The sequence below is a fragment of the Schistocerca piceifrons genome, chromosome 3 (assembly GCF_021461385.2).
Source record: "Schistocerca piceifrons isolate TAMUIC-IGC-003096 chromosome 3, iqSchPice1.1, whole genome shotgun sequence".
NCBI lineage: Eukaryota > Metazoa > Arthropoda > Insecta > Orthoptera > Acrididae > Schistocerca > Schistocerca piceifrons.
The window spans coordinates 889,429,285-889,454,810 of record NC_060140.1 but is presented as its reverse complement, the minus strand read 5'-3'; the positions used below and the strand labels follow the sequence as shown (position 1 = coordinate 889,454,810).

General features: G+C 39.4%; 1 protein-coding gene across 1 annotated transcript in view; it reads right to left on the bottom strand.

Annotated features, from left to right (window-relative positions):
• LOC124789160 (caltractin-like) overlaps positions 1 to 25,526 on the bottom strand; it is a 191,309-nt gene that overhangs the window by 141,540 nt on the left and 24,243 nt on the right. The window contains exon 2 of the mRNA XM_047256455.1: positions 12,526 to 12,764. Within this exon, the coding sequence (XP_047112411.1) occupies positions 12,526 to 12,764 (239 nt within the window). The remainder of the gene's footprint in view (positions 1 to 12,525; positions 12,765 to 25,526) is intronic.

Below are 25,526 nucleotides of genomic sequence, written 5' to 3'. Positions count from 1 at the left end.
GGAATCACAAAAAATTTACGGAGGGATCAAAGTGTAAAGCTGAATTCAAACTTGACGAAAGATTACTGTTACATCAAAAGATTCTCCTTTGTAGCTCAAATGACGACATTCACTGATGCCGTCAACGGAACGTCATCGACACGTCACTTCACATCAGGTCAAGGTTTTTCGACAGACCATAATGCAACCTACTTGCCGAACAACAGCGTGAACTAAAACGATGTAGTCCCCACTAGCTGCTATTGCGAAAAGGTCTTAATATGTACTGCAAGACACTACGAAGCTAAATTATTTTATTTAGCACACTGAAGGAATCCATTGCAAAATAAACATTACATATTTTGTTCAATGTGATTTGTTGTTGTTGTGGTCTTCAGTCCTGAGACTGGTTTGATGCAGCTCTCCATGCTACTCTATCCTGTGCAAGCTTCTTCATCTCCCAGTACCTACTGCAACCTACATCGTTCTGTATCTGCTTAGAGTATTGATCTCTTGGTCTCCCTCTACGATTTTTACCCTCCACGCTGCCCTCCAATGCTAAATTTGTGATCCCTTGATGCCTCAAACATGTCCTACCAACCGATCCCTTCTTCTAGTCAAGTTGTGCCACAAACTTCTCTTCTCCCCAATCCTATTCAATACCTCCTCATTAGTTACGTGATCTACCCACCTTATCTTCAGCATTCTTCTGTAGCACCACATTTCGAAAGCTTCTATTCTCTTCTTGTCCAAACTGGTTATCGTCCATGTTTCACTTCCATACATGGCTACACTCCATACAAATACTTTCAGAAACGACTTCCTGACACTTAAATCTATACTCGATGTTAACAAATTTCTCTTCTTCAGAAACGATTTCCTTGCCATTGCCAATCTACATTTTATATCCTCTCTACTTCGACCATCATCAGTTATTTTACTCCCTAAATAGCAAAACTCCTTTACTACTTTAAGTGTCTCATTTCCTAATCTAATCCCCTCAGTTATTTTACTCCCCAAATAGCAAAACTCCTTTACTACTTTAAGTGTCTCATTTTCTAATCTAATCCCCTCAGCATCACCCGATTTAATTTGACTACATTCCATTATCCTCGTTTTGCTTTTGTTGATGTTCATCTTATATCCTCCTTTCAAGACACTGTCCATTCCGTTCAACTGCTCTTCCAAGTCCTTTGCCGTCTCTGACAGAATTACAATGTCATCGGCGAACCTCAAAGTTTTTACTTCTTCTCCATGAATTTTAATACCTACTCCAAATTTTTCTTTTGTTTCCTTTACTGCTTGCTCAATATACAGATTGAATAACATCGGGGAGAGGCTACAACCCTGTCTCACTCCTTTCCCAACCACTGCTTCCCTTTCATGCCCCTCGATTCTTATAACTGCCATCTGGTTTCTGTACAAATTGTAAACAGCCTTTCGCTCCCTGTATTTTACCCCTGACACCTTCAGAATTTGAAAGAGAGTATTCCAGTTAACGTTGTCAAAAGCTTTCTCTAAGTCTACAAATGCTAGAAACGTAGGTTTGCCTTTTCTTAATCTTTCTTCTAAGATAAGTCGTAAGATTAGTATTGCCTCACGTGTTCCAACATTTCTACGGAATCCAAACTGATCTTCCCCGAGGTCCACTTCTACCAGTTTTTCCATTCGTCTGTAAAGAATTCGCGTTAGTATTTTACAGCTGTGACTTATTAAACTGATAGTTCGGTAATTTTCACATCTGTCAACACCTGCTTTCTTTGGGATTGGAATTATTATATTCTTCTTGAAGTCTGTGGGTATTTCGCCTGTCTCATACAACTTGCTCACCAGATGGTAGAGTTTTGTCATGACTGGCTCTCCCAAGGCCATCAGTAGTTCTGATGGAATGTTGTCTACTCCCAGGGCCTTGTTTCGACTCAGGTCTTTCAGTGCTCTGTGAAACTCTTCACGCAGTATCTTATCTCCCATTTCATCTTCATCTACATCCTCTTCCATTTCTGTAATATTGTCCTCAAGTACATCGCCCTTGTATAAACCCTCTATATACTCCTTCCACCTTTCTGCCTTCCCTTCTTTGCTTAGAACTGGGTTGCCAACTGAGCTCTTGATATTCATGCAAGTGGCTCTCTTCTCTCCAAAGGTCTCTTTAATTTTCCTGTAGGCAGTATCTATCTTACCCCTAGTGAGATAAGCCTCTACATCCTTACATTTGTCCTCTAGCCATCCCTGCTTAGCCATTTTGCACTTCCTGTCGATCTCATTTTTGAGACGTTTGTATTCCTTTTTGCCTGCTTCATTTACTGCATTTTTATATTTTCTCCTTTCATCAATTGAATTCAATATTTCTTCTGTTACCCAAGGATTTCTATTAGCCCTCGTCTTTTTACCTACTTGATCCTCTGCTGCCTTCACTACTTCATCCCTCAGAGCTACCCATTCTTCTTCTACTGTATTTCTTTCCCCCATTCCTGTCAATTGTTCCCTTATGCTCTCCCTGAAACTCTGTACAACCTCTGGTTCTTTCAGTTTATCCAGGTCCCATCTCCTTAAATTCCCACCTTTTTGCAGTTTCTTGAGTTTCAATCTGCAGTTCATAACCAATACATTGTGGTCAGAGTCCACATCTGCCCCTGGAAATGTCTTACAATTTAAAACCTGGTTCCTAAATCTCTGTCTTACCATTATATAATCTATCTGATACCTTTTAGTATCTCCAGGATTCTTCCAGGTATACAACCTCCTTTCATGATTCTTGAACCAAGTGTTAGCTATGATTAAGTTATGCTCTGTGCAAAATTCTACAAGACGGCTTCCTCTTTCATTTCTTCCCCCCAATCCATATTCACCTACTATGTTTCCTTCTATCCCTTTTCCTACTGACGAATTCCAGTCACCCATGACTATTAAATTTTCGTCTCCCTTCACTACCTGAATAATTTCTTTTATCTCGTCATACATTTCATCAATTTCTTCATCATCTGCAGAGCTAGTTGGCATATAAACTTCTACTACTTTAGTAGGCATGGGCTTTGTGTCTATCTTGGCCACAATAATGCGTTCACTATGCTGTTTGTAGTAGCTAACCCGCACTCCTATTTTTTTATTCATTATTAAACCTACTCCTGCATTACCCCTATTTGATTTTGTATTTATAACCCTGTAATCCCCCCATGAACCATGGACCTTGCCGTTGGTGGGGAGGCTTGTGTGCCTCAGCGATACAGATAGCCGTACCGTAGGTGCAACCACAATGGAGGGGTATCTGTTGAGAGGCCAGACAAACGTGTGGTTCCTGAAGAGGGGCAGCAGCCTTTTCAGTAGTTGCAGGGGCAACAGTCTGGATGATTGACTGATCTGGCCTTGTAACAATAACCAAAACGGCCTTGCTGTGCTGGTACTGCGAACGGCTGAAAGCAAGGGGAAACTACAGCCGTAATTTTTCCCGCAGGCATGCAGCTTTACTGTATGATTACATGATGATGGCGTCCTCTTGGGTAAAATATTCCGGAGGTAAAATAGTCCCCCATTCGGATCTCCGGGCGGGGACTACTCAAGAGGATGTCGTTATCAGGAGAAAGAAAACTGGCGTTCTACGGATCGGAGCGTGGAATGTCAGATCCCTTAATCGGGCAGGTAGGTTAGAAAATTTAAAAAGGGAAATGGATAGGTTGAAGTTAGATATAGTGGGAATTAGTGAAGTTCGGTGGCAGGAGGAACAAGACTTCTGGTCAGGTGACTACAGGGTTATAAACACAAAATCAAATAGGGGTAATGCAGGAGTAGGTTTAATATTGAATAGGAAAATAGGAATGCGGGTAAGCTGCTACAAACAGCATAGTGAACGCATTATTGTGGCCAAGATAGATACGAAGCCCACACCTACTACAGTAGTACAAGTTTATATGCCAACTAGCTCTGCAGATGACGAAGAAATTGAAGAAATGTATGATGAAATAAAAGAAATTATTCAGATTGTGAAGGGAGACGAAAATTTAATAGTCATGGGTGACTGGAATTCGAGTGTAGGAAAAGGGAGAGAAGGAAACATAGTAGGTGAATATGGATTGGGGGACAGAAATGAAAGAGGAAGCCGCCTGGTAGAATTTTACATAGAGCACAACATAATCATAACTAACACTTGGTTTAAGAATCATGAAAGAAGGTTGTATACATGGAAGAACCCTGGAGATACTAAAAGGTATCAGATAGATTATATAATGGTAAGACACAGATTTAGGAACCAGGTTTTAAATTGTAAGACATTTCCAGGGGCAGATGTGGACTCTGACCACAATCTATTGGTTATGACCTGTAGATTAAAACTGAAGAAACTGCAAAAAGGTGGGAATTTAAGGAGATGGGACCTGGATAAACTAAAAGAACCAGAGGTTGTACAGAGATTCAGGGAGAGCATAAGGGAGCAATTGACAGGAATGGGGGACATAAATACAGTAGAAGAAGAATGGGTAGCTCTGAGGGATGAAGTAGTGAAGGCAGCAGAGGATCAAGTAGGTAAAAAGACGAGGGCTAGTAGAAATCCTTGGGTAACAGAAGAAATATTGAATTTAATTGATGAAAGGAGAAAATATAAAAATGCAGTAAGTGAAACAGGCAAAAAGGAATACAAACGTCTCAAAAATGAGATCGACAGGAAGTGCAAAATGGCTAAGCAGGGATGGCTAGAGGACAAATGTAAGGATGTAGAGGCCTATCTCACTAGGGGTAAGATAGATACCGCCTACAGGAAAATTAAAGAGACCTTTGGAGATAAGAGAACGACTTGTATGAATATCAAGAGCTCAGATGGAAACCCAGTTCTAAGCAAAGAAGGGAAAGCAGAAAGGTGGAAGGAGTATATAGGGGGTCTATACAAGGGCGATGTACTTGAGAACAATATTATGGAAATGGAAGAGGATGTAGATGAAGATGAAATGGGAGATAAGATACTGCGTGAAGAGTTTGACAGAGCACTGAAAGACCTGAGTCGAAACAAGGCCCCCGGAGTAGACAATATTCCATTGGAACTACTGACGGCCGTGGGAGAGCCAGTCCTGACAGAACTCTACCATCTGGTGAGCAAGATGTATGAAACAGGCGAAATACCCTCAGACTTCAAGAAGAATATAATAATTCCAATCCCAAAGAAAGCAGGTGTTGACAGATGTGAAAATTACCGAACTATCAGCTTAATAAGTCACAGCTGCAAAATACTAACACGAATTCTTTACAGACGAATGGAAAAACTAGTAGAAGCCAACCTCGGGGAAGATCAGTTTGGATTCCATAGAAACACTGGAACACGTGAGGCAATACTGACCTTACGACTTATCTTAGAAGAAAGATTAAGGAAAGGCAAACCTACGTTTGTAGCATTTGTAGACTTAGAGAAAGCTTTTGACAATGTTGACTGAAATACTCTCTTTGAAATTCTAAAGGTGGCAGGGGTAAAATACAGGGAGCGAAAGGCTATTTACAATTTGTACAGAAACCAGATGGCAGTTATAAGAGCGGAGGGACATGAAAGGGAAGCAGTGGTTGGGAAGGGAGTAAGACAGGGTTGTAGCCTGTCCCCGATGTTGTTCAATCTGTATATTGAGCACGCAGTAAGGGAAACAAAAGAAAAATTCGGAGTAGGTATTAAAATTCATGGAGAAGAAATAAAAACTTTGAGGTTCGCCGATGACATTGTAATTCTGTCAGAGACGGCAAAGGACTTGGAAGAGCAGTTGAATGGAATGGACAGTGTCTTGAAAGGAGGATATAAGATGAACATCAACAAAAGCAAAACAAGGATAATGGAATGTAGTCTAATTAAGTCGGGTGATGCTGAGGGAATTAGATTAGGAAATGAGGCACTTAAAGTAGTAAAGGAGTTTTGCTATTTAGGGAGTAAAATAACTGATGATGGTCGAAGTAGAGAGGATATAAAATGTAGATTGGCAATGGCAAGGAAATCGTTTCTGAAGAAGAGAAATTTGTTAACATCGAGTATAGATTTAAGTGTCAGGAAGTCGTTTCTGAAAGTATTTGTATGGAGTGTAGCCATGTATGGAAGTGAAACATGGACGATAACCAGTTTGGACAAGAAGAGAATAGAAGCTTTCGAAATGTGGTGCTACAGAAGAATGCTGAAGATAAGGTGGGTAGATCACGTAACTAATGAGGAGGTATTGAATAGGATTGGGGAGAAGAGAAGTTTGTGGCACAACTTGACCAGAAGAAGGGATCGGTTGGTAGGACATGTTCTGAGGCATCAAGGGATCACCAATTTAGTATTGGAGGGCAGCGTGGAGGGTAAAAATCGTAGGGGGAGACCAAGAGATGAATACACTAAGCAGATTCAGAAGGATGTAGGTTGCAGTAGGTACTGGGAGATGAAAAAGCTTGCACAGGATAGAGTAGCATGGAGAGCTGCATCAAACCAGTCTCAGGACTGAAGACCACAACAACAACAACAACAACAACCCTGTAATTACCTGACCAAAAGTCTTGTTCCTCCTGCCACCGAACTTCACTAATTCCCACTATATCTAACTTTAACCTATCAATTTCCCTTTTTAAATTTTCTAACCTACCTGCCCGATTAAGGGATCTGACATTCCACGCTCCGATCCGTAGAATGCCAGTTTTCTTTCTCCTGATAACGACGTCCTCTTGAGTAGTCCCCGCCCGCAGATCCGAATGGGGGACTATTTTACCTCCGGAATATTTTACCCAAGAGGACACCATCATCATTTAATCATACAGTATAGCTGCGTGTCCTCGGGAAAAATTACGGCTGTAGTTTCCCCTTGCTTTCAGCCGTTCGCAGTACCAACACAGCAAGGCCGTTTTGGTTAATGTTACAAGGCCAGATCAGTCAATCATCCAGACTGTTGCCCCTGGAACTACTGAACAGGCTGCTACCCCTCTTCAGGAACCACATGTTTGTCTGGCCTCTCAACAGATACCCCTCCGTTGTGGTTGCACCTACGGTACGGCCATCTGTATCGCTGAGGCACGCAAGCCTCCCCACCAACGGCAAGGTCCATGGTTCATGGGGGGCAATGTGATTTATTCGCTATTTTTCCAGCGGAGTAGCGAAAACAAAAACCGGGAGTAAAATTGATGCGGCATGCGAAAGTTTAAAATAAGATATGTAATAAATTAACAACGAACATCAGGTAGCAGAAATATATGTAAACATAGTTCAAGCACATACAACAGCCCATCTGCACATACCACAGTCAAACCATCAGCTTCTGTCAAGGTGATACTGGACGCCTATATTTTGAAACTCCCTTCATGATTTTTAAATTGTACTTTGTTCAACAGGTAAAAAAATGTTGTTTAGACAGTCAGAAATATTTATAGAACGATGACTCCTCCTCTTCCAACGCCTTCTAAGGAGTGTGGAACTCTCATTCAGTCTCGATTTTTTAACATTTTTCTAATCCAGACTCTTTTTGCTCTCTGTTTGTCATCATTAAGTGCAACAGTAATAATTGCAAACTGCTTTAAACTAAATTTCGGCATTTTTCGACGATCTACCATGGACTACGAAATAGCTCTCTGGTGACTGTTTTATAAATCAGCTGTTACGTCACGACGGTCTTTTGGTGTTAACGTGCCATGTAGTGTAAATGCTCAGGAGTCTCTCTGGCCGTCTACGTTCAAAAACGTGACGGTGACGTTTCAGGAAGTGTGAATCCACGTTAAACGTCACTAGTTTCGTCAAACCGAGTTTACTTGTATGTGAAATCGTCAGGAACAGCTCCAATAACGAACAATGCATGGTGATAATAGAGGGGGCCAATGACGTGTATAAAAATGAACTGAAAGAAACCAGAAGATGCTTAAAAAACATTAAACATTGTACAAGCAAACAAAGAGGTTTTTGGAACTCTACACGGATTCAACCTTCTAAATATTTTCGATGTGAATAAAGAGATTGAGAAAGCCGACAGACAGTACTATAAAATCTGCGAAGCCTACCAGAACGCATTCTTTCTCGACATAGACGATATGGACTGATAACTCTTTACCAGACGCGGTATGCATCTTAATTTGTTTGTAAAAAAATCGTAGAAGTTCTTTTTTTTTTTTTTTTTTTTTTTTTTTTTTTTTTTTTTTTTTTTTTAAATGAGGAAAAATTATGGATATGGAGCTGTAACTTTAGAATTTTTGAAAGGCTTTTTTACGGATTGTATTGACCGGCTTGAATGTGGACAAATACAGTGCTGCGTGAAATATGCCTGTAATATAATTTACCATTCCGATTAATTACATTCTGAATTCTACGTCATTGTTGATTTAATCAGAGTTCTCACCTTAGACGTAGAATTAGTCCTTCTGCCACAATATTAATTCATTAGTCGCTATCGATGTTCCTCTCTTTGTTGACCGTGTGTATGTTCCTAAGTCGGCATCGGTTCACTTCACGAAGACGGTGGAAACCAAGGAATACAATGCAACGTTGCTTTAAATAATTTTCGTAACACTTCGATACTTCTCACCATTTTTTATTCACAACACAATAAGACTTGCTGTGTTCGTTGCACAAACCATAATTACTAACAATATGGCTGCCTTTCCGCACACACCAAAAATTACGTCCATTATCCACGAGGCAACAATCGAAAGTGTCCCTTAGCTCCTTGGAGTATGAAATAAAAGAGAATCCAATGTGAACATTACAAAGATTATAATCTACATGCCTCTCAATTTAATCTTTGGCGCAGCCTTTCAGGTATTGTATGTCTCTGCGTCGGAATGTGTCATTACAACTGCCCCCCCTACTGTATACTGTCACTAGAAAATTTTATTTGGTTGACAGGATACAGCAGTCGACCTTGCAATTGATAGGTTTGGGGGTCTTTTATTTACAAACTTCATTTTTACTGTCTCATTATCATGGCACTGTGAATTCTTTGGTATTACTAAGTGTGTGTCTGTTTCTTGGTATACTTATGCTAATATTTACAAACCTTAATTCTAATATACAAAGTTTTGGTTAATACTGAGAAAACGACATCATGTGGTAAAGTTTGTACAATAAAATATACAATGAATACAACGTTATTTACAAACGTGTCCTTCCTCATCAGAGGTTAAAATTAAGTCCTTGTATTGCCTTCTGTATTTATTCTGGGGCGACGAGCTTTGTTCGCTAGCCCCAGTGTTGAATATGGGCGGGTGATACTAGCGCCTGATTGTTTGGTCGTCCGTTGGCGGGCGACGTTGGTTGAATGCACGCGCCAGTGCACTGAATATACACCAACGTGCGGGTACCGCCGAGACTTCCGAACCTCAGCATGCGTGTGCTTTTTGTAGTTCCTTCCAGTACTTAGACTGGATACGACGAGGTACATTGGAATATGTGCCCCGAAGAACACACCACACTATGTGCGAGGCGGAGGACGATCCCGTCGATGCAGCTCCAGGTAAGAAGCGCACCATGTCAAACTTGTTTGCATTGTCTTTTGTTATTGTGACGCCATGGGTCGTTTGACGATACAAGCTTCAATTTTCGAAGTCACTTGTTTAGGCTCGCTGACACTTGCAACGTAGCACTACTTTGCACAATTTTAATTTTTACACACACCACTTTAACCGGGAGTATTGCGATCGAAACTTTCTTTTTCACTACACTTTTTTTTTCGCATTTACTCCTTTTACCTATTGTACCGAGATTCATTTCCCTCAATACTTCTGGTCAATGTACGTAAGTATTCACAAATTTGTAAGTCACGGGACTTGGCATGAAATACAAAACACATCACATACAATGGAATAACATATAACACATACAATACATTGGTTACATTAATTACAGGAAAAAACTATCGACGAAAATTGAAAAATTTTTGACCACTCGTAGTGGCTTCTTCGTCTTGGATTTTACTGACACACACACATTTTTCCATTAATCAGTTAGAAGGAGCAAGTCCTGTGTTTTCCTTCTTGAACTCGAGTATAAGTTAAGGTTTACCTCCGTTACGTATTCTTCATACGCAACGACATGCATCAGCATGCAGAGAATACACCTGTAGCCGCTCCACTGAAGCTTGGGAAGGGAATTTTCTACCTTCTACTTAGGGTAGTGGCAACGACTACGTGTATGCTACGGTTTTTACGTATAAAATCTGAAAATGCACGAAATAATCATTTATATGCAGCATAACCCTAATATGTACAGTGTTTTTGGTGTAAGCACATTCTGGTGTGCTTGTAAATCATTAACCCTAATAAAACTTCCTACATTAACATGGACATATAAACATAAAACTTTGAAGTTCAGGGTGTAACTACTATTACTATGTACAATGTTTCATAATAGCGGCACGCCCTTGTGTGCGTGTATCATCTTCAATTAAAATGATCTTATAGGCGTCTTGTGTTATCATGGGAGAAAAAATACAGACATTTTAATACATCGGTTGTCATGAAAATCTATGTACACGAATAATCCGACTTTCATAGCTTCAGTGCAGCATGAAATTCTGTATGATGTTTTTTTTTTTTCATAGTTTATTTTATAGACGATTCCTTTGCTTACAGGTCGTCGATCACACTACTTACCTGTTTCTCGTATAGCAGCGATATCATTTTCACTCTTTGTGACCGTAAATCGTTATATGTATGAAAGATATAATTTTGACATGATTTATCATTTCATATTTCAAGTGTGTAAAGTAATTCATACCTTCCTTCTGCATACATGAGTGAAGAATCGCTAATGTTGCACTGGGTATCAGGTTTCTCGTATTTTCTCGTAAACTCGTAGAGTCTTACGGTTTTTTTTTAATTAAGTTATTTCTTGACGTTAGGTATATATGTTTATACGAGGTTGTCTTAGAGTTTAATTTTCCTTATACACTTCTATGTTGTTTAGGTTCCGTACATGTACAGAGCTTCTTTCGCCTTTCACACATTCATACGTACGTTTATACACACAAAAAATATCTACCACTATAATATACACTTTGCTGGTGGGGCCCTTTTTCGGTACCCTGCACCTTTCCCTCAATATTCCAAAATAATTCAGGGTGTGCTGAGCATCGTCCCCTCATACTAATAATACTTAAACTAAATATTTCTTCTTACATACATAACTGACTTACGGTCCATTAATGCGCAATCGTTCCATATTTTCCTCCTTTACACTTTAGCTTTCGTACATGTAACCTCGTGTATAGCTTATATATTCTACAAAATTGTTTGCTGAGTGCTTTAGGTGTTTCCTAACGTTAATGTGTCTCTCTCTCTCTCTCTCTCTCTCTCTATAAACCTTGGGTATTTGTTTTTGAGAGCGATTCAGTTCATTACTCACGCTGCATAGATCTGTTTATTATTTTCCTATTTTATAGCTTGTGTCATTCTTTTCCTTAGTCACAAAAATTCACGCGTTTACCTTGTTGTTCATACTGAAAATCGCTCGCTACTGTGTAATGTAAATGTATGCGTTATCTCTTTGCTTTCCTCTTTGCTGTTTTTTCCCTATATGTAATTGTGTGTTGTTTTCGTGTACATAGCCTTTCTTCCGGTTATATATCTGCATTATTTATTTATTTTTTTTGTTCTATTTTCTTTCTCCTTCCGTACAAGCTAAGATTTTCACTCAATATAATATTACAATACCGTCCATGACCAGTATGTACTTTTATGTTCACTTTTAATACGTAGTACCAGCTTATAATTAAATTTTCTAAACTACTATTTACAAGACTTGTGTACCATTTTCTTTCTTGTTTTTGAATGGCTTTCATCACTGTGTCTCATAGTAAGAATGGTCTCAAAACTTTTAAACGTTCCGCGCATACGCGCTTATGTACCACGACTGGACTGTAGGCGCGGGGAAAACCCTGCATTGTTGGTGAACATTAATCGTGATAGCCTCCCTCGTGTAGTATGAGTCACGTGTCGTCTGGACTCGACCGCGCATGCGTCTTCGCGCTTTGTATACACTCAGCTGATCGGACAGGGAAGGGGGAAGACCTCTCCCCGGCTCGCTGCCTACAGCGCGGCCAATGACCTCGTCTTGACATGCAACTATCGCGTGCTCATGAGCTGAGCGTTGGATTGCAACTTCGACGCGTGGTTTGTTGCTCGTCTCAAGCGAACAAACTCTGACCTTCGCGCTAATTTGTCTTTGTTCCTCTCTCTTAAATAACTGAGTTAGATTACAAAAGTACCGTATGGTTTATTTTATAGTGTTAAGACTCACAGCAACACATGTTTCATTAGGTGTGGTTAACTATGCGTTGCTTAGCTGGCATATGCCCCCAGTTGATTACTAGTCTCGGTGTTTAATTGAAATTTCAGTTATGTTTTCTAAAAATGTCTCGGTTCAAAAAAAATGGTTCAAATGGCTCTGAGCACTATGGGACTTAACATCTTAGGTCATCAGTCCCCTAGAACTTAGAACTACTTAAACCTAACTAACCTAAGGACATCACACAACACCCAGCCATCACGAGGCAGAGAAAAAATGTCTCGGTATTCATAAATAAGATCTGCTAGTTCGTTTTGTTGAGTTTCTGAAAGACAAGTGGATTTTCCTACCTTCTCGTGGGCGGCCTGTTCATTAATTATTTCCGTGTCTAATTGTTCGAGGAAAGGAATATCTATCAATAAAACTTGTGGGTAAACTAATTTTACTTCAACTTGTTTCTGTAATTGGCCATTACGATCTATTGTTGACTTTACAAGATTGACCTTCACACTACGACTGCCCACTCGGAAATAGCAAAGTCCACTGCCTATGTCGATGCTTACTTTATGCTGCCGGAAAACTTCCATACCTAAAATACAAATGACGATTAATTTCTCAACGATTAAGAATGTACAGTTTATCGTGACATCGCTAATGGTAACAGGTATTTGCGTCTGCCACTTAATACTTTTTGACTTGTTACCTACAGCTGTCAAGATTTTACAATTTTCCGTTGGCAACACTGGTACTTTTAATGCTTTCGAAACTTCTTTAAATAAACTGTTAGAAATATTATTCGTAGATGCGCCTGTATCTAAAATTACGTTGGTAATTATAGTTCCTATCTTTGCTGTTATTACAGCCTGCACGAGGTCACTTACCTTGTCCGGTGCTTTCATCTCTTCTTCACATAGATCATCTTCTACGGTCGCATCCTGATCATATCTTTAAAATAATTGTTTAAGATGTAATGTGTGCTTGTTTGTGCCCCCTGTTGTCAAATCGGTCGGCCGGTGGGGGCTCATTACGACCGATTGTTGTTTACCGTGGGAGACAACGGCGTTGCTTCAGTACTGTCCGTTACCTCTACAAAGTGTACTGAGTGGTTATTCTGTCGCCAATTAGTTTCCGGACCGCTGCGTGCAACATTTTCTTGCGACCGGCCGTCGCTATTCCTCCTTGGTAGGTCATTCCTATTACCGTAACTATTGTAATTTTCATTTGTGTGCCGCCTTTCATCACGCGGGCCTGACCAATCATTCACGTGATTTCTATCATTTCCATACCGGCGTGGACCGTAATCTGTACTATATCTTCGGTCTTCACGTCCCTGTGGCGCCGAATTCCTCCGATTTCCGTAATTCCAGTTTCCATTATTTGGACTTGTCGCATACGGGTGCCATTAAAATGATTCCCGTTACCGTTGTTTTGATTGGTTACGGAGTGTTCATTACGATTACTTGTGCTCGGCTCTTCTTCGTATATTAGATCAATTGAGTCAATCACGGAAAGAAAGTATTCAAGTTCGTTCTCCGGTATGGTTACCAATTTTTCGCGTAAGTTCGCGGGTAGTCTGTTTTTCAGAATTTTGAGAACATCTACGTGCTGTATTGGATTGTTCCAATAGCGCGTTTTATTCAAATACCTTTCGAAATACTTTCTCAACCCGCCGTTTTTTTAGGTTGAACGGTTGTGGGTTGAATACCTCACGTCGCAGTCTTTCTTGGACCCCAACAGACCAATATTTCTCCAAGGAAGCCCGTTCAAATTGTTCGTAGGTGAATGTTTTGTGTTTTGTGTTTGTCGTGTTGTGGCTGATTTCTAGATTCGCCAGTTTTGTGTTCGTTGTGTTGTGGCTGATTTCTAGATTCGCCAGTTTTGTGTTCGTTGTGTTGTGACTGATCTTTAAATCAGATAATTGCTCGCTCACGTTTGACATCAGACTATATAATGCCTCAAGCGTAACTGACGAAGCTTGTGTGTTTGTATTTATGCCATTATTTGTTGCCATTGTTTCTCTGCCATGGTCTGATTGAATCGAAACAGGGCTAGGTTCACTGATTTCACGCGAAATATTTTCATCTGACCTGGTAATCGATGCTTCATCGATTGTGCACAAGGTTTCATTTTCAAGTGGTTCGTTATTGTTAATCCCTGTGGAGTGCAATTGAATTGTATTTACTTCTACATTATGTTGTGCTGAAAAACTAATTGCGTCATCATTTACGTCACTATTGTTAGAATCGGTGACGTGTTCATGAACATTTGTCAAATTAAAATTCTCCGATTCCATTGTGGAGATATTATTTTTATCTGTACTTTACTGAATCTAAATCTTTAAATTCTCTCGCAGTTGAATTAATAAAAATATCTCGCGATTGTTATTTGTTGCGCGTCGGAAATTTACAAGATGGCGCACTACGTCTTCTAATTCTGCGATTGTTGAACATAAAAAAGTAATTATCAAAGTGTAATTGTGTGTTGCCACAAACACTACCAGGATTTTAATATGGAAAGGAAAAGGTTCTGCTTTAAGTGGAGCTAAGCCAAGGTGCAGCCGCTGCATGCGTTTGCGCTTTCCTACCTTAATTCCGGCTGAGCTGCGTCACTCACGATTACGTTAGTTTTGTAAATCCTTGTTCTTGTTCCTTCTGGTTATTGTGCCATCCGTTTATACAGTTAATATTGTTTCACCTTATTCGTCATTTTTCATGTGCGTCATGTAACAGAGAAACAGTAATTAGTACAAGTACATTTGTAGTACAACAATCAAGTACTTACTCTTTGTTCCACCAGCACTGTCCCTGTCAGCGGTCGCCAGTGTGGCGAAATAAATAAAAAACATTTGAATTTATTGCGTTTTTTTTAAATGAGGAAAAATTATGGATGTGGAGCTGTAACTTTAGAATTTTTGAAAGGCTTTTTTACGGATTGTATTGACCGGCTTGAATGCGGACAAATACAGTGCTGCGTGAAATATGCCTGTAATATAATTTACCATTCCGATTAATTACATTCTGAATTCTACGTCATTGTTGATTTAATCAGAGTTCTCACCTTAGACGTAGAATTAGTCCTTCTGCCACAATATTAATTCATTAGTCGCTATCGATGTTCCTCTCTTTGTTGACCGTGTGTATGTTCCTAAGTCGGCATCGGTTCACTTCACGAAGACGGTGGAAACCAAGGAATACAATGCAACGTTGCTTTAAATAATTTTCGTAACACTTCGATACTTCTCATTATTTTTTATTCACAACACAATAAGACTTGCTGTGCTCGTCGCACAAACCATAATTACTAACAATATGGCTGCCTTTCCGCACACACCAAAAATTACGTCCATCCTTCACGAGGCAACAATCGAAAGTGTCCCTTAGCTCCTTGCAGTATCAAACAAAAGAGAATCCAATGTGAACATTACAAAGATTATAATCTACATGCCTCTCAATTTAATCTTTGGCGCAGCCTTTCAGGTATTGTATGTCTCTACGTCGGAATGTGTCATTACAGTGTGCATACCTTGATGTGTTCCATATGACAGGGGCAGCAGAAGCAGCAGAAGGGCGTACCCAGGATCTGAACTGGGCGGGGGGGGGGAGGGGAGGCAGGTCATACTAGTCTCAGGAAACAAGGACTCGAGACAACATACAGCACTTCCTATTAAATAAAACAGTAAACCAGTGAAAAACTGCTTTTAATAAACATTTTAAATACAAGAATGCACTTGTACAATCCGAGAAAACATGCAGCATTTATTATTAAATAAAACAGTAAACTAGTGAAAAACTGCGAATATCTTCTGCCCCTCGCTGGGTACGCCCATGAGTATCATCACACATCAATAACAACAGAGACAACAGGACGAGCAGCTAAAACAGCACCACCACATAGTAAAAGCAACAGCTTATCCTGCACACAACAGGAAAGGGCATCGACGTTTTTTATGGTGTGTTGCATGAGAGAAAAACAGTCCAAGCACAAATGAGGCATCTCTCTTGTCTATACAAAACGAGACCCAAGTACCTATAGCAGCACAATCAATTTGTGTATCGGTACTGAGAGAGGTCGCTTTTGCACCAAGAAAATATTTGAACGCAAATGTTAACAAGGCCCAAAGTTGTTGTATTGCTTGCATTCCATGACTATATTTCCTGCTATATAAAATAGTGTAATACTGAATAGAGGACATTCCCTTTGATTCATTTAAACATATAATACCAATACCGATATTTATGAAGTAAATTACACTTGCTGCAGGCTTTCATGGACGAACATAATCCACATGTACTGGCAATAACAGGACACAACCTAAAGCAGGACGAAAGAATATATTTTAAATTAGATTTCTGATACCTAGTAAGCAGTGACTATAGGCAGCATCAGAAAGGGTGTGGGGTAGCTCTTTATGTTAAGTAACATACTAAAGTAAAAAAGACTGAAGAGTATGGTACTGCAGAATAGGGTTACTTGAATTAACTGACAATGTGACACATTGTGAAGCCTTCATGAACAGCACAATGAAACTAAACTGATGGGTGCCTGTCATCCACCAAATGAAGAACTGAATAATTTCTTCAAAAGCCTCAATAAGGTCACTGGTTAAGTTGCACACAATTGCCTCACAGTACTGAGTGATTTAGATATTGACGCTAGTTCTTGTAATATTGTTGTTGTTGTGGTGGTCTTCAGTCCTGAGACTGGTTTGATGCAGCTCTCCATGCTACTCTATCCTGTGCAAGCTTCTTCATCTCCCAGTACTTACTGCAACCTACATCCTTCTGAATATGTTTAGTGTATTCATCTCTTGGTCTCCCTCTACGATTTTTACCCTCCACGCTGCCCTCCAATGCTAAACTTGCGATCCCTTGATGCCTCAGAACATGTCCTACCAACCGGTCCCTTCTTCTTTCAAGTTGTGCCACAAGCTTCTCTTCTCCCCAATCCTATTCAATACTTCCTCATTAGTTATGTGATCGACCCATCTAATCTTCAGCATTCTTCTTTAGCACCACATTTAGAAAGCTTCTATTCTCTTCTTGTCCAAACTCTTTATCATCCATGTTTCACTTCCATATATGGCTACACTCCATACAAATACTTTCAGAAACGACTTCCTGACACTTAAATCTATACTCGATGTTAACAAATTTCTCTTCTTCAGAAACGCTTTCCTTGCCATTGCCAGTCTACATTTTATATCCTCTCTACTTCAACCATCTTCAGTTATTTTGCTCCCCAAATAGCAAAACTCCTTTACTACTTTAAGTGTCTCATTTCCTAATCTAATTCCCTCAGCATCACCCAACTTAATTCGACTACATTCCATTATCATCGTTTTGCTTTTGTTGATGTTCCTCTTATATCCTCCTTTCAAGACATTGTCCATTCCGTTCAACTGCTCTTCCAGATCCTTTGCTGTCTCTGACAGAATTACAATGTCATCGGCGAACATCGAAGTTTTTATTTCTTGTCCATGGATTTTAATACCTACTGCGAATTTTTCTTTTGTTTCCTTTACTGCTTGCTCAATATACAGATTGAGTAACATCAGGCACATACTAGTAATATTAGTCATTTAAAATTATCAGGTGAATTGAATTCATGTAAACTTTGAAATGTGGTAAATTCAGACATCAGAATAAAATGCAGTAGCAAATAAGATGGAGATACTATTATGTTCAGTAACATAGAATTCAACTTCTCTGATCATTATTGCCAGAAAATTGATTACCTAAATGTAGGTCCCTCCAAAAATTGGAAAAAAAACTCAGGAGAATTTAAATCTAACCATCACAACGTAATCACATTGAAAATACACTAGCTAGAGAGATCTGGATCAGTGTCTACCAGTTAGAAGGATCAAATAATAAAATAACTGAATGAATTTTATTCAGTTCTGTTGAGACATTCTGACTCTTTTTGTCCAATTAAAACAAAAATAATTTCCAATCAATGGGAAAAAAGAGTTAAGTAAAAACTACCAGCCAGTTTGGTCAAGCTTAGACAGAACCGTGACCTCTATGTACTGTACAGATAATCTGCACTGTACATTTTCAAAGGCAAATATATTAAATTTTAATACCTGTGTTGTCCTAACGTACTTTCCAATGTCCTTCAGATATGCATGCATGCTGTATGAAATACAAAAATCGTGTTAGCACTTGCATATATAGATTAACTTCGTCTGCCTTATGCATTGGTGACAATGAATATTTTCATATCATATTTGGATTTGTAAGCTTTAGCTGCATTATGCAATGGTGAGAATAAAAAAATTTCATTATCATTCATATTTACATTTTTGAATGTGCCTAAACTTTGACTGCACTATGCACTGGTGACCACGACAATGCGAATATGATTCTCAAATATAAAGAATATGTCAGTGCTAAGCAAAGTTTCAAATCAGAATTCCTAAATCTTAGGAAACAAGTCCACAGTGAATCAATTGCTTCGTCAGAAAATGTAAGTCTTGCCTTCTAGAACCTAATTAATAGATACTTAAACCATTTATGAACACAAAAGTGGAAGCAATAAATATCAGATATGATCTACTGACACAAGACTAAAACACTGTTTGTAACATACTTAACGACTATTTTCCCTTCCCGACTGGCACCACAGTTTCAGACACAGAGCCACTCAACAACCCAATACACTGTTACACAACAGATAAGAGATTTGAATTTTGGGAAGTAAAACAACAAGAGATAAGCAAAATAATTCTATACCCAAAAAACAAATACTCAGGGGGTAGGGGTTATCTTTCCAGTACAGCAATTATAAAATACACAAATGTGGTTACATCTATGGGAGTATTGTCTATAGGGTGACAGGGAAGATCTCTCCCAATTATGGAGTCAAAGCGGTTAGCTGTACATACATTTTATTTATGAAGGACAGTACAATATCATGTCCACAATGTATCATAGCTCACAGTCATATCCGTGATGTAACAAGTTGTTCCACCTCTTCTTCGCGATCAGATGAAAGGTGTTCATGTAAAAACGCTGTTTAGGCAGTTAACATCTAGAGAATCTCCACTGTGCGCACTTTGTGTTGATACATGCTCACCGAGACACTGCTTCACTCATATATGACCCATCAGCAGAGCACAGCAGAACACAGTGTGATGAGCCTGATTAGATGAGCTGTAAACGTCGCCAATCTAGTTTTTTGTTTGGTGACGATCTGTTTGTGAAGTGTCGTCCGTACATGATCTACTGTTTTTTTTGTGTGGGTATCAAAACAGAATCATAGGATTTCAGAGTTCTTGACTGTATATAGTGTTGTTATTTCTGTATGCTGATCGCTACTCGCAAAATGGATAGTTCGTCAGAAATTTTGAAAAAACTAGAAGAGTTATCAAACAGTAGTACATGGGAGTATTGTCAATCTAACTTAAAACATAAAGTGCACTTCTTAATGACTGACTTATACCGTCATTGCATTGGGAATTACCTGTATAAGAAATTTCAATGAAACAGGTCTGTGTAGGTTAGAAGCATTGTTACCGTTTTACATGGTTTACTGTGTTACATTCCAGGTGAGTGAAAGCGTGGAGGCGTGTTTGTATACTTGAAACGGTACTGGGGTGTGAGTAGGGTTGTTATAAATAGCTGACAGTTTGTGCTTCTGGTTTGGATTTGCTTATACTAGTCACTGCCTGTAGGGTTAGTAACATGCTTCATCAAAGCAAATTCTGGAAACATTCTGTGTGTCCTGTTAGAGTGTTCGAATATGAGAGCTCAGAATGCGTTGAGCACCTTCTGTACACTGCACAAAAGCATTTGATTGTTGCAGGTCACACCCAAAAATTTCTTTCAACATTTTGTGAGATTCACTCAATTGAGATTCAGTTCTACTATCGTGTATGACACTAGCCCTAATGTCTATAATGTGGCTACACAGAAGATATCTCCATCAGCCTCTTTCACCAGTATGGAGTGTAACACTAGATACGGTACCTCTATACACATTAGTAGACGTTTGGCCCTCTTTTTTACCCTTGTTCAAGTCTGTCAGTTCTGATATTATGAGTTATTAACGACAGCAGATGAACTGACAATTCAAATAGTTCAAATGGCTCTGAGCACTATGGGACTTAACATCTGAGGTCATCAGTCCCCTAGAACTTAGAACTACTTAAACCTAACTAACCTAAGGACATCACACATATCCATGCCTGAGGCAGGATTCGAACCTGCAACCTAGCGGTCACGCGGTTCCAGACTAAAGCGCCTAGAACCGCTCGGCCACAACAGCCGGCCAACTGACAATTGCAGGATGAAATTATGCCTTACTGGTGATCTAAAATTGTAATTCTGGAAAAAGGTCGACTATGGTCAACTGTTACAACATACTGAATTCTATTAGAGAAGTGTTTCTCGAGTAAAGATTTAGGGTGTTTCGAATAGGATGGTACAGAATACGTCCAACTTCCATGTACTACACAAAAGCATTTGTGGGCTGTAGATCACACCCAAAGATTTCTTTTGGTCTTATGCAAGATTTAACAGCTTAAGATTCAATTCTGCTGGTGTGTATGACAACGGCTCTAGCATCTATAATGACAGAAGGCGTCTCCATCAACCTCTTTCACCAGTCGACGCCTAACATCGTAGTGTCATTACACTATGTGTAAAAACATATCAAACCATCAAGTAACGATACTGTAGCTGTGGCAAAATGGTTGTATGCCCATACGAGTCATGATTTCTCCTGTCTGCAAGATTCTTATGTGAGAAGTGATTTGTTTTGATGCCGATCTAAAGTTAGGGACCATAATGTGTGGAACGTACCTGTTGAATGTATGTCTGGTGTTGGAAATAGATTTCCTACATTGTAATGTTAACAGCGTTGTATTCTAGATGACTAGTGTAGGATCTTATAAGGAACCCATTGAGTGTGAGGTCGCAAAAGGCCAACGATGTTTAGACATTTCATGCCCCGCATATTGTCTGCATCATCAATGTTGGCTGCTAATGGCAACAGGGTGATTGACTGGAGGTATCCGATGGTGAGCACAGCATGAGGCTACAGAGCATAGTTGATCTGCTTAGTCGACGAGTAGCTCACAACAGCGCTACAGTGCTAGTGGTATTGATATGAAGCAGAGCAATGGCAATCATATACAGAGCAAGCATTGCATTACATCTACTACAACAGCTGCCAAAGTTGACATTTTGTCAGAAGGGAACCCAAGAAATTTAGCAGAATGAGAACGGAATGGCAAATGAAATATAAGCGTTTCTGCAAGATGAGTCAGCAGAATGCATGATGTCATATACACTCGACTGTGCAGACAATGCATATGAGGAGTACAATGATGATATATTTATTTATTTGTTTTGATCCTCTGAACCATACATTGTACAGAAATTGACATCATGATATAGGACAGGTCATTTGATATATATTTGGCGTTTATAGGAAAGGGTACATGTCTATGAATCTATAAAATGATCACATATTTATATTACATGTGTAATGTACTTATATATTAATTCTGTACCAGAATTTAGCATTTATACCAATAAAACTTACATTCAGTTATGTTACATAAGGTCAATAGTTTGTGATCCATTATCTGATGTTTTTGTTGAGCAGTTCCTTATAGCAGGTTTTTTTTTTTTTCAAGGAATTCCTGTATGCTGTAGAGGCAGTGTTCAGTTAGGAGTGACCGACCATAGTTTCACTTTAAAATCATTCACTTGAGTAATGTTCTTCACTACTAATGGGACAAGATTGTAAGGTTTTATTACTATATATTTGACACGTTTACTGTATAGTTTTGTTGAATGGGGAATTACTCATAGAGAGTTCTTTGACCTTGTATCATGTTGGTGCCTGTCTGAGTTTATATCTACTCTCCTAATATTTTTCTTGGTGAAACATAGTAGGTCCAGTATGTACTGATATGGGAAGGGTAATATGTTCAGATTCTAGAACAGTGGTTTACAAGATTCTTTCTGCTGTATGAATAATATTATTCTAACCACCTTTTCTATGTAGTTGAAACAGCCTCACTGCTTCCGCACTGTGGCCCCAAAAGGTAATTCCGTAGCTTAATATAGAGTGGAAAAGAGCATAGTACCTTGATGTGAGGGTGCTGGTATTAACAACATTCCTTATTTGTCTTATCATGAAACATACTTTACTCAATTTGGTGCAGGTTATATCAATATGACTTTTCCATGTAAGTGTGTCAGTAATGGGAACCCCCAAAAATTTGGTTTCCTTTACATAGTTGATTTTGTCATCACTCAGTGATATATTAGGTACTGGTGGGTTTTTATTTTTGACTGTGTGCAAAGTAATACCAACCATCTTTTTTATATTTAGGAGTAGTCTGTTTGAATTAAGCCATGAGATTAGTTGTGCTGTGCTCCTGTTTATTACGTCTTGAAGATGTTCATTTGAGTCGGCTATCATAATTGTGGTATCATCAGCAAAGAGGAAGGTTCTGTTATTGCGTAAATTTAAGTGGAGGTCATTTACATAAAGTAAGAATAATAAGGGTCCCAGCACTGATCCTTGGGGAACTCCATGTTCTGTGATTTGGGTAAATGACTGTGCAGTATTAGCAATTCCTGGTCGATTGGCTACATTCATTTGGACATATTGGTTTCTGTCTTTGAGGTAGCTTTTAAACTAGTCATGGCCAGTGCCGCTTATTCCGTAGGAATAAATTTTTTGGAGCAGTATATTGTGATTGACCATATCAATGATGATACATGCTCAAAGAGTGAAACTGATACTGAAACAGGTGTCTAGCCATGTAGTTCATCATCTTTGTCAGACAGCGAGCCACAAACCCAGTCTCCAGTGAAACATATGAAAGGACAGTCGTTGTCCAAGGAGTGGGTACTACACGTAATTACGTACATGGAAGGTCATTCACAGCATAGTAAAAATAAAATTATCGACAGATTCAGAATCAGTTTGCAGCAGTATGATTGTACAGTGCAGAAGGAAAATTATGGATATTGAAGGGAGAACAAGGCGCATTTGTTACAAAAACTGGTGTTTGCACGTTTCAGGGATGCTTGATACAACTTACAGGATCTGCATGATGGTGACCTACTACATTATGCACGTCAAATTGCACGTGATTTCGAGGGAAGCTGTGGATGGTTGCATAGCTTCAAACAGTGCTACAGAACTGGAAGACGTCAAATTTCAAACAAAGCATCAACTTGACGATGCACGGCAAATTGCGAAATCGGCTCGAAAATTTGTAGGGGACACAAACAAACTTATTCCATCGTTCAGTAAGGGCTTTGTTTTCCACTTTACCAACCTGGATTTAAAGCGGAAATGCATATAAAAGGAACCCTGGAAATTAGGTGTACCAACAGCGTAGTGTGAAGATTAACTAACGTCAGTACCTTAACGCATTTGTATACAATTATGCCTACTGTTAATTGGATGGTAAACTGGCTGGAAAGTTATTTATTGTGCTACAAAAGCTTGGCAGTGCTCTGCCCCGTATGATTCTTTCTCGTGTGCATGATCTTGCAAAGGGCAGTAGCAAATAAAAGAGGGAAATAGACGTAAGAGAGCTAGAACTGTGGTATAAGCACTGCTTTTGGTCAATAGCTGTTCAAAATCATACTCCTTTAGAGCAAAGTATACCTCCTCAAAAATGTATGACATTGCATTTCATACTAGCAGGAACCTCTGCACAAATTCAGCCTCTGGAGGTTTGTTTTTTCCGTAACTATAAAACATAAAACTCTGCAGCTAGTTTCACGATAAGCTACACGACAGACTGTTTCACATTTCGTTTCATGCTTTCACGTTCTATGAGTTCTCCATCACCTCTTTACACCAATATTATTCTATATGAAGTCTTTAAGAGTGGATACCTAGCTGATTTGTAACCCCCAAGGAGTTCAACTTCGATCTTAATGGTGCAAACCTTTGTGATCACAGTGGTGTGTCATTCTTCATTAAGTGTTCATGGTGCTAGTTAATGATTTGTTTTGAACATTTCTCGAATATCGAATATGTCCATTTTGTGAAGTGTAATACATACATCCCATAATTGGTTGATCTCTACACCTCGCAGACAATCATTTTCTGTCACCCTCCCCATGCACACGGTGAGTCATTAGCAACTAATATTTTGCCAGTCATAACTGTTAATACAAAACTTTCAAATGATCCTTACTAAATAGTGCATTTGCGACCTCGCACTCAAGGGGTTCCTTCTTAGGGGAGGGTGCCTATAGTAGAAGGAGATGGAAGACTTAGATTTCTTGAAAGTTTTAGCAAGCTGTTATATGACTAGCACCAGTATTCGCCAAAAATATGTGTGGAACTCTCGGTTTTCTAGTAGGTGTTTGGTTTTGGATTAACAGAGTCGTATGAATTGGTAATCTGAAGATACAAATCCTTCAACTGACTAACGAGGGAACAAATAATGAGACTTTCTGATCCATAGAGTGGCGCTTTCTAGCACAGCTGTTGTATGATGGAGATGTCTGTAATACTGTGGCTGGGGTGGGGGCTACGAACAGTGCACTGTCTGTGCAATAGACAAGTCAACGCCACAGGTCTATTGTGATGTGACTGCGGCCTGCTTCATGAAATGTGCTGTGGAAACATCCATTTCTGTCAAGGAGTTCCCCTACAGCTTTCGTCGAATGCTAGTTACGGCATTGGAATGTGTTTATGGTGCTCGTTTTGTTCTTTGGATGGTATGGAAGTATCTGACATTTGCATGTGTCTTGTGCACCAGTGGATGGGGCATAGTTCACAGCGTCCATCACTCCAAGTCAGCTCCACTACAGTGATGAACCTATGCAGTATGGATCTCTATGGACAGATCTTAACTGCTCTTCGATTATGTTGGCAAAAATTTGTTGGAAAACAAAGTAAGCGTTCCTAACTTCTGGTTGGGTTAAATAAAGGGAGTGCTGTGGTATAGCATCTGTCACTGGTGGCTATTTTTCGTGTTGAAATGTCATGTAGAAGTAGGAACGGTCCACCATCAGGAGGATGAATGTGCATCTCCCGATTTCCTCGATACACACATTGAGACAGAGAGAGAAGGAATATGAGCCTCTGTCAAGTAACTTTTGTTTTTAGTAGTGGTGTTCAATTTTAGTGAAACTGTGCGGATTGTACTTTGCAATGTAGAACGCTATAAGGATTTCAACCTGTGGTGGACATATCAGACACTAGTCTCCGATTATGTTGTGAAATATATGTTGGAATATGAAATTAGCGTTCCTGACTTGTGGTCAGTGGTAAATATAAAGTGTGCTGTGGCCTGATAAATGGTTTTCGTGCTGAAATGCGCTGTAATCTGGTGGTGGTGGTGGTTGTTGGGATGTTTAAG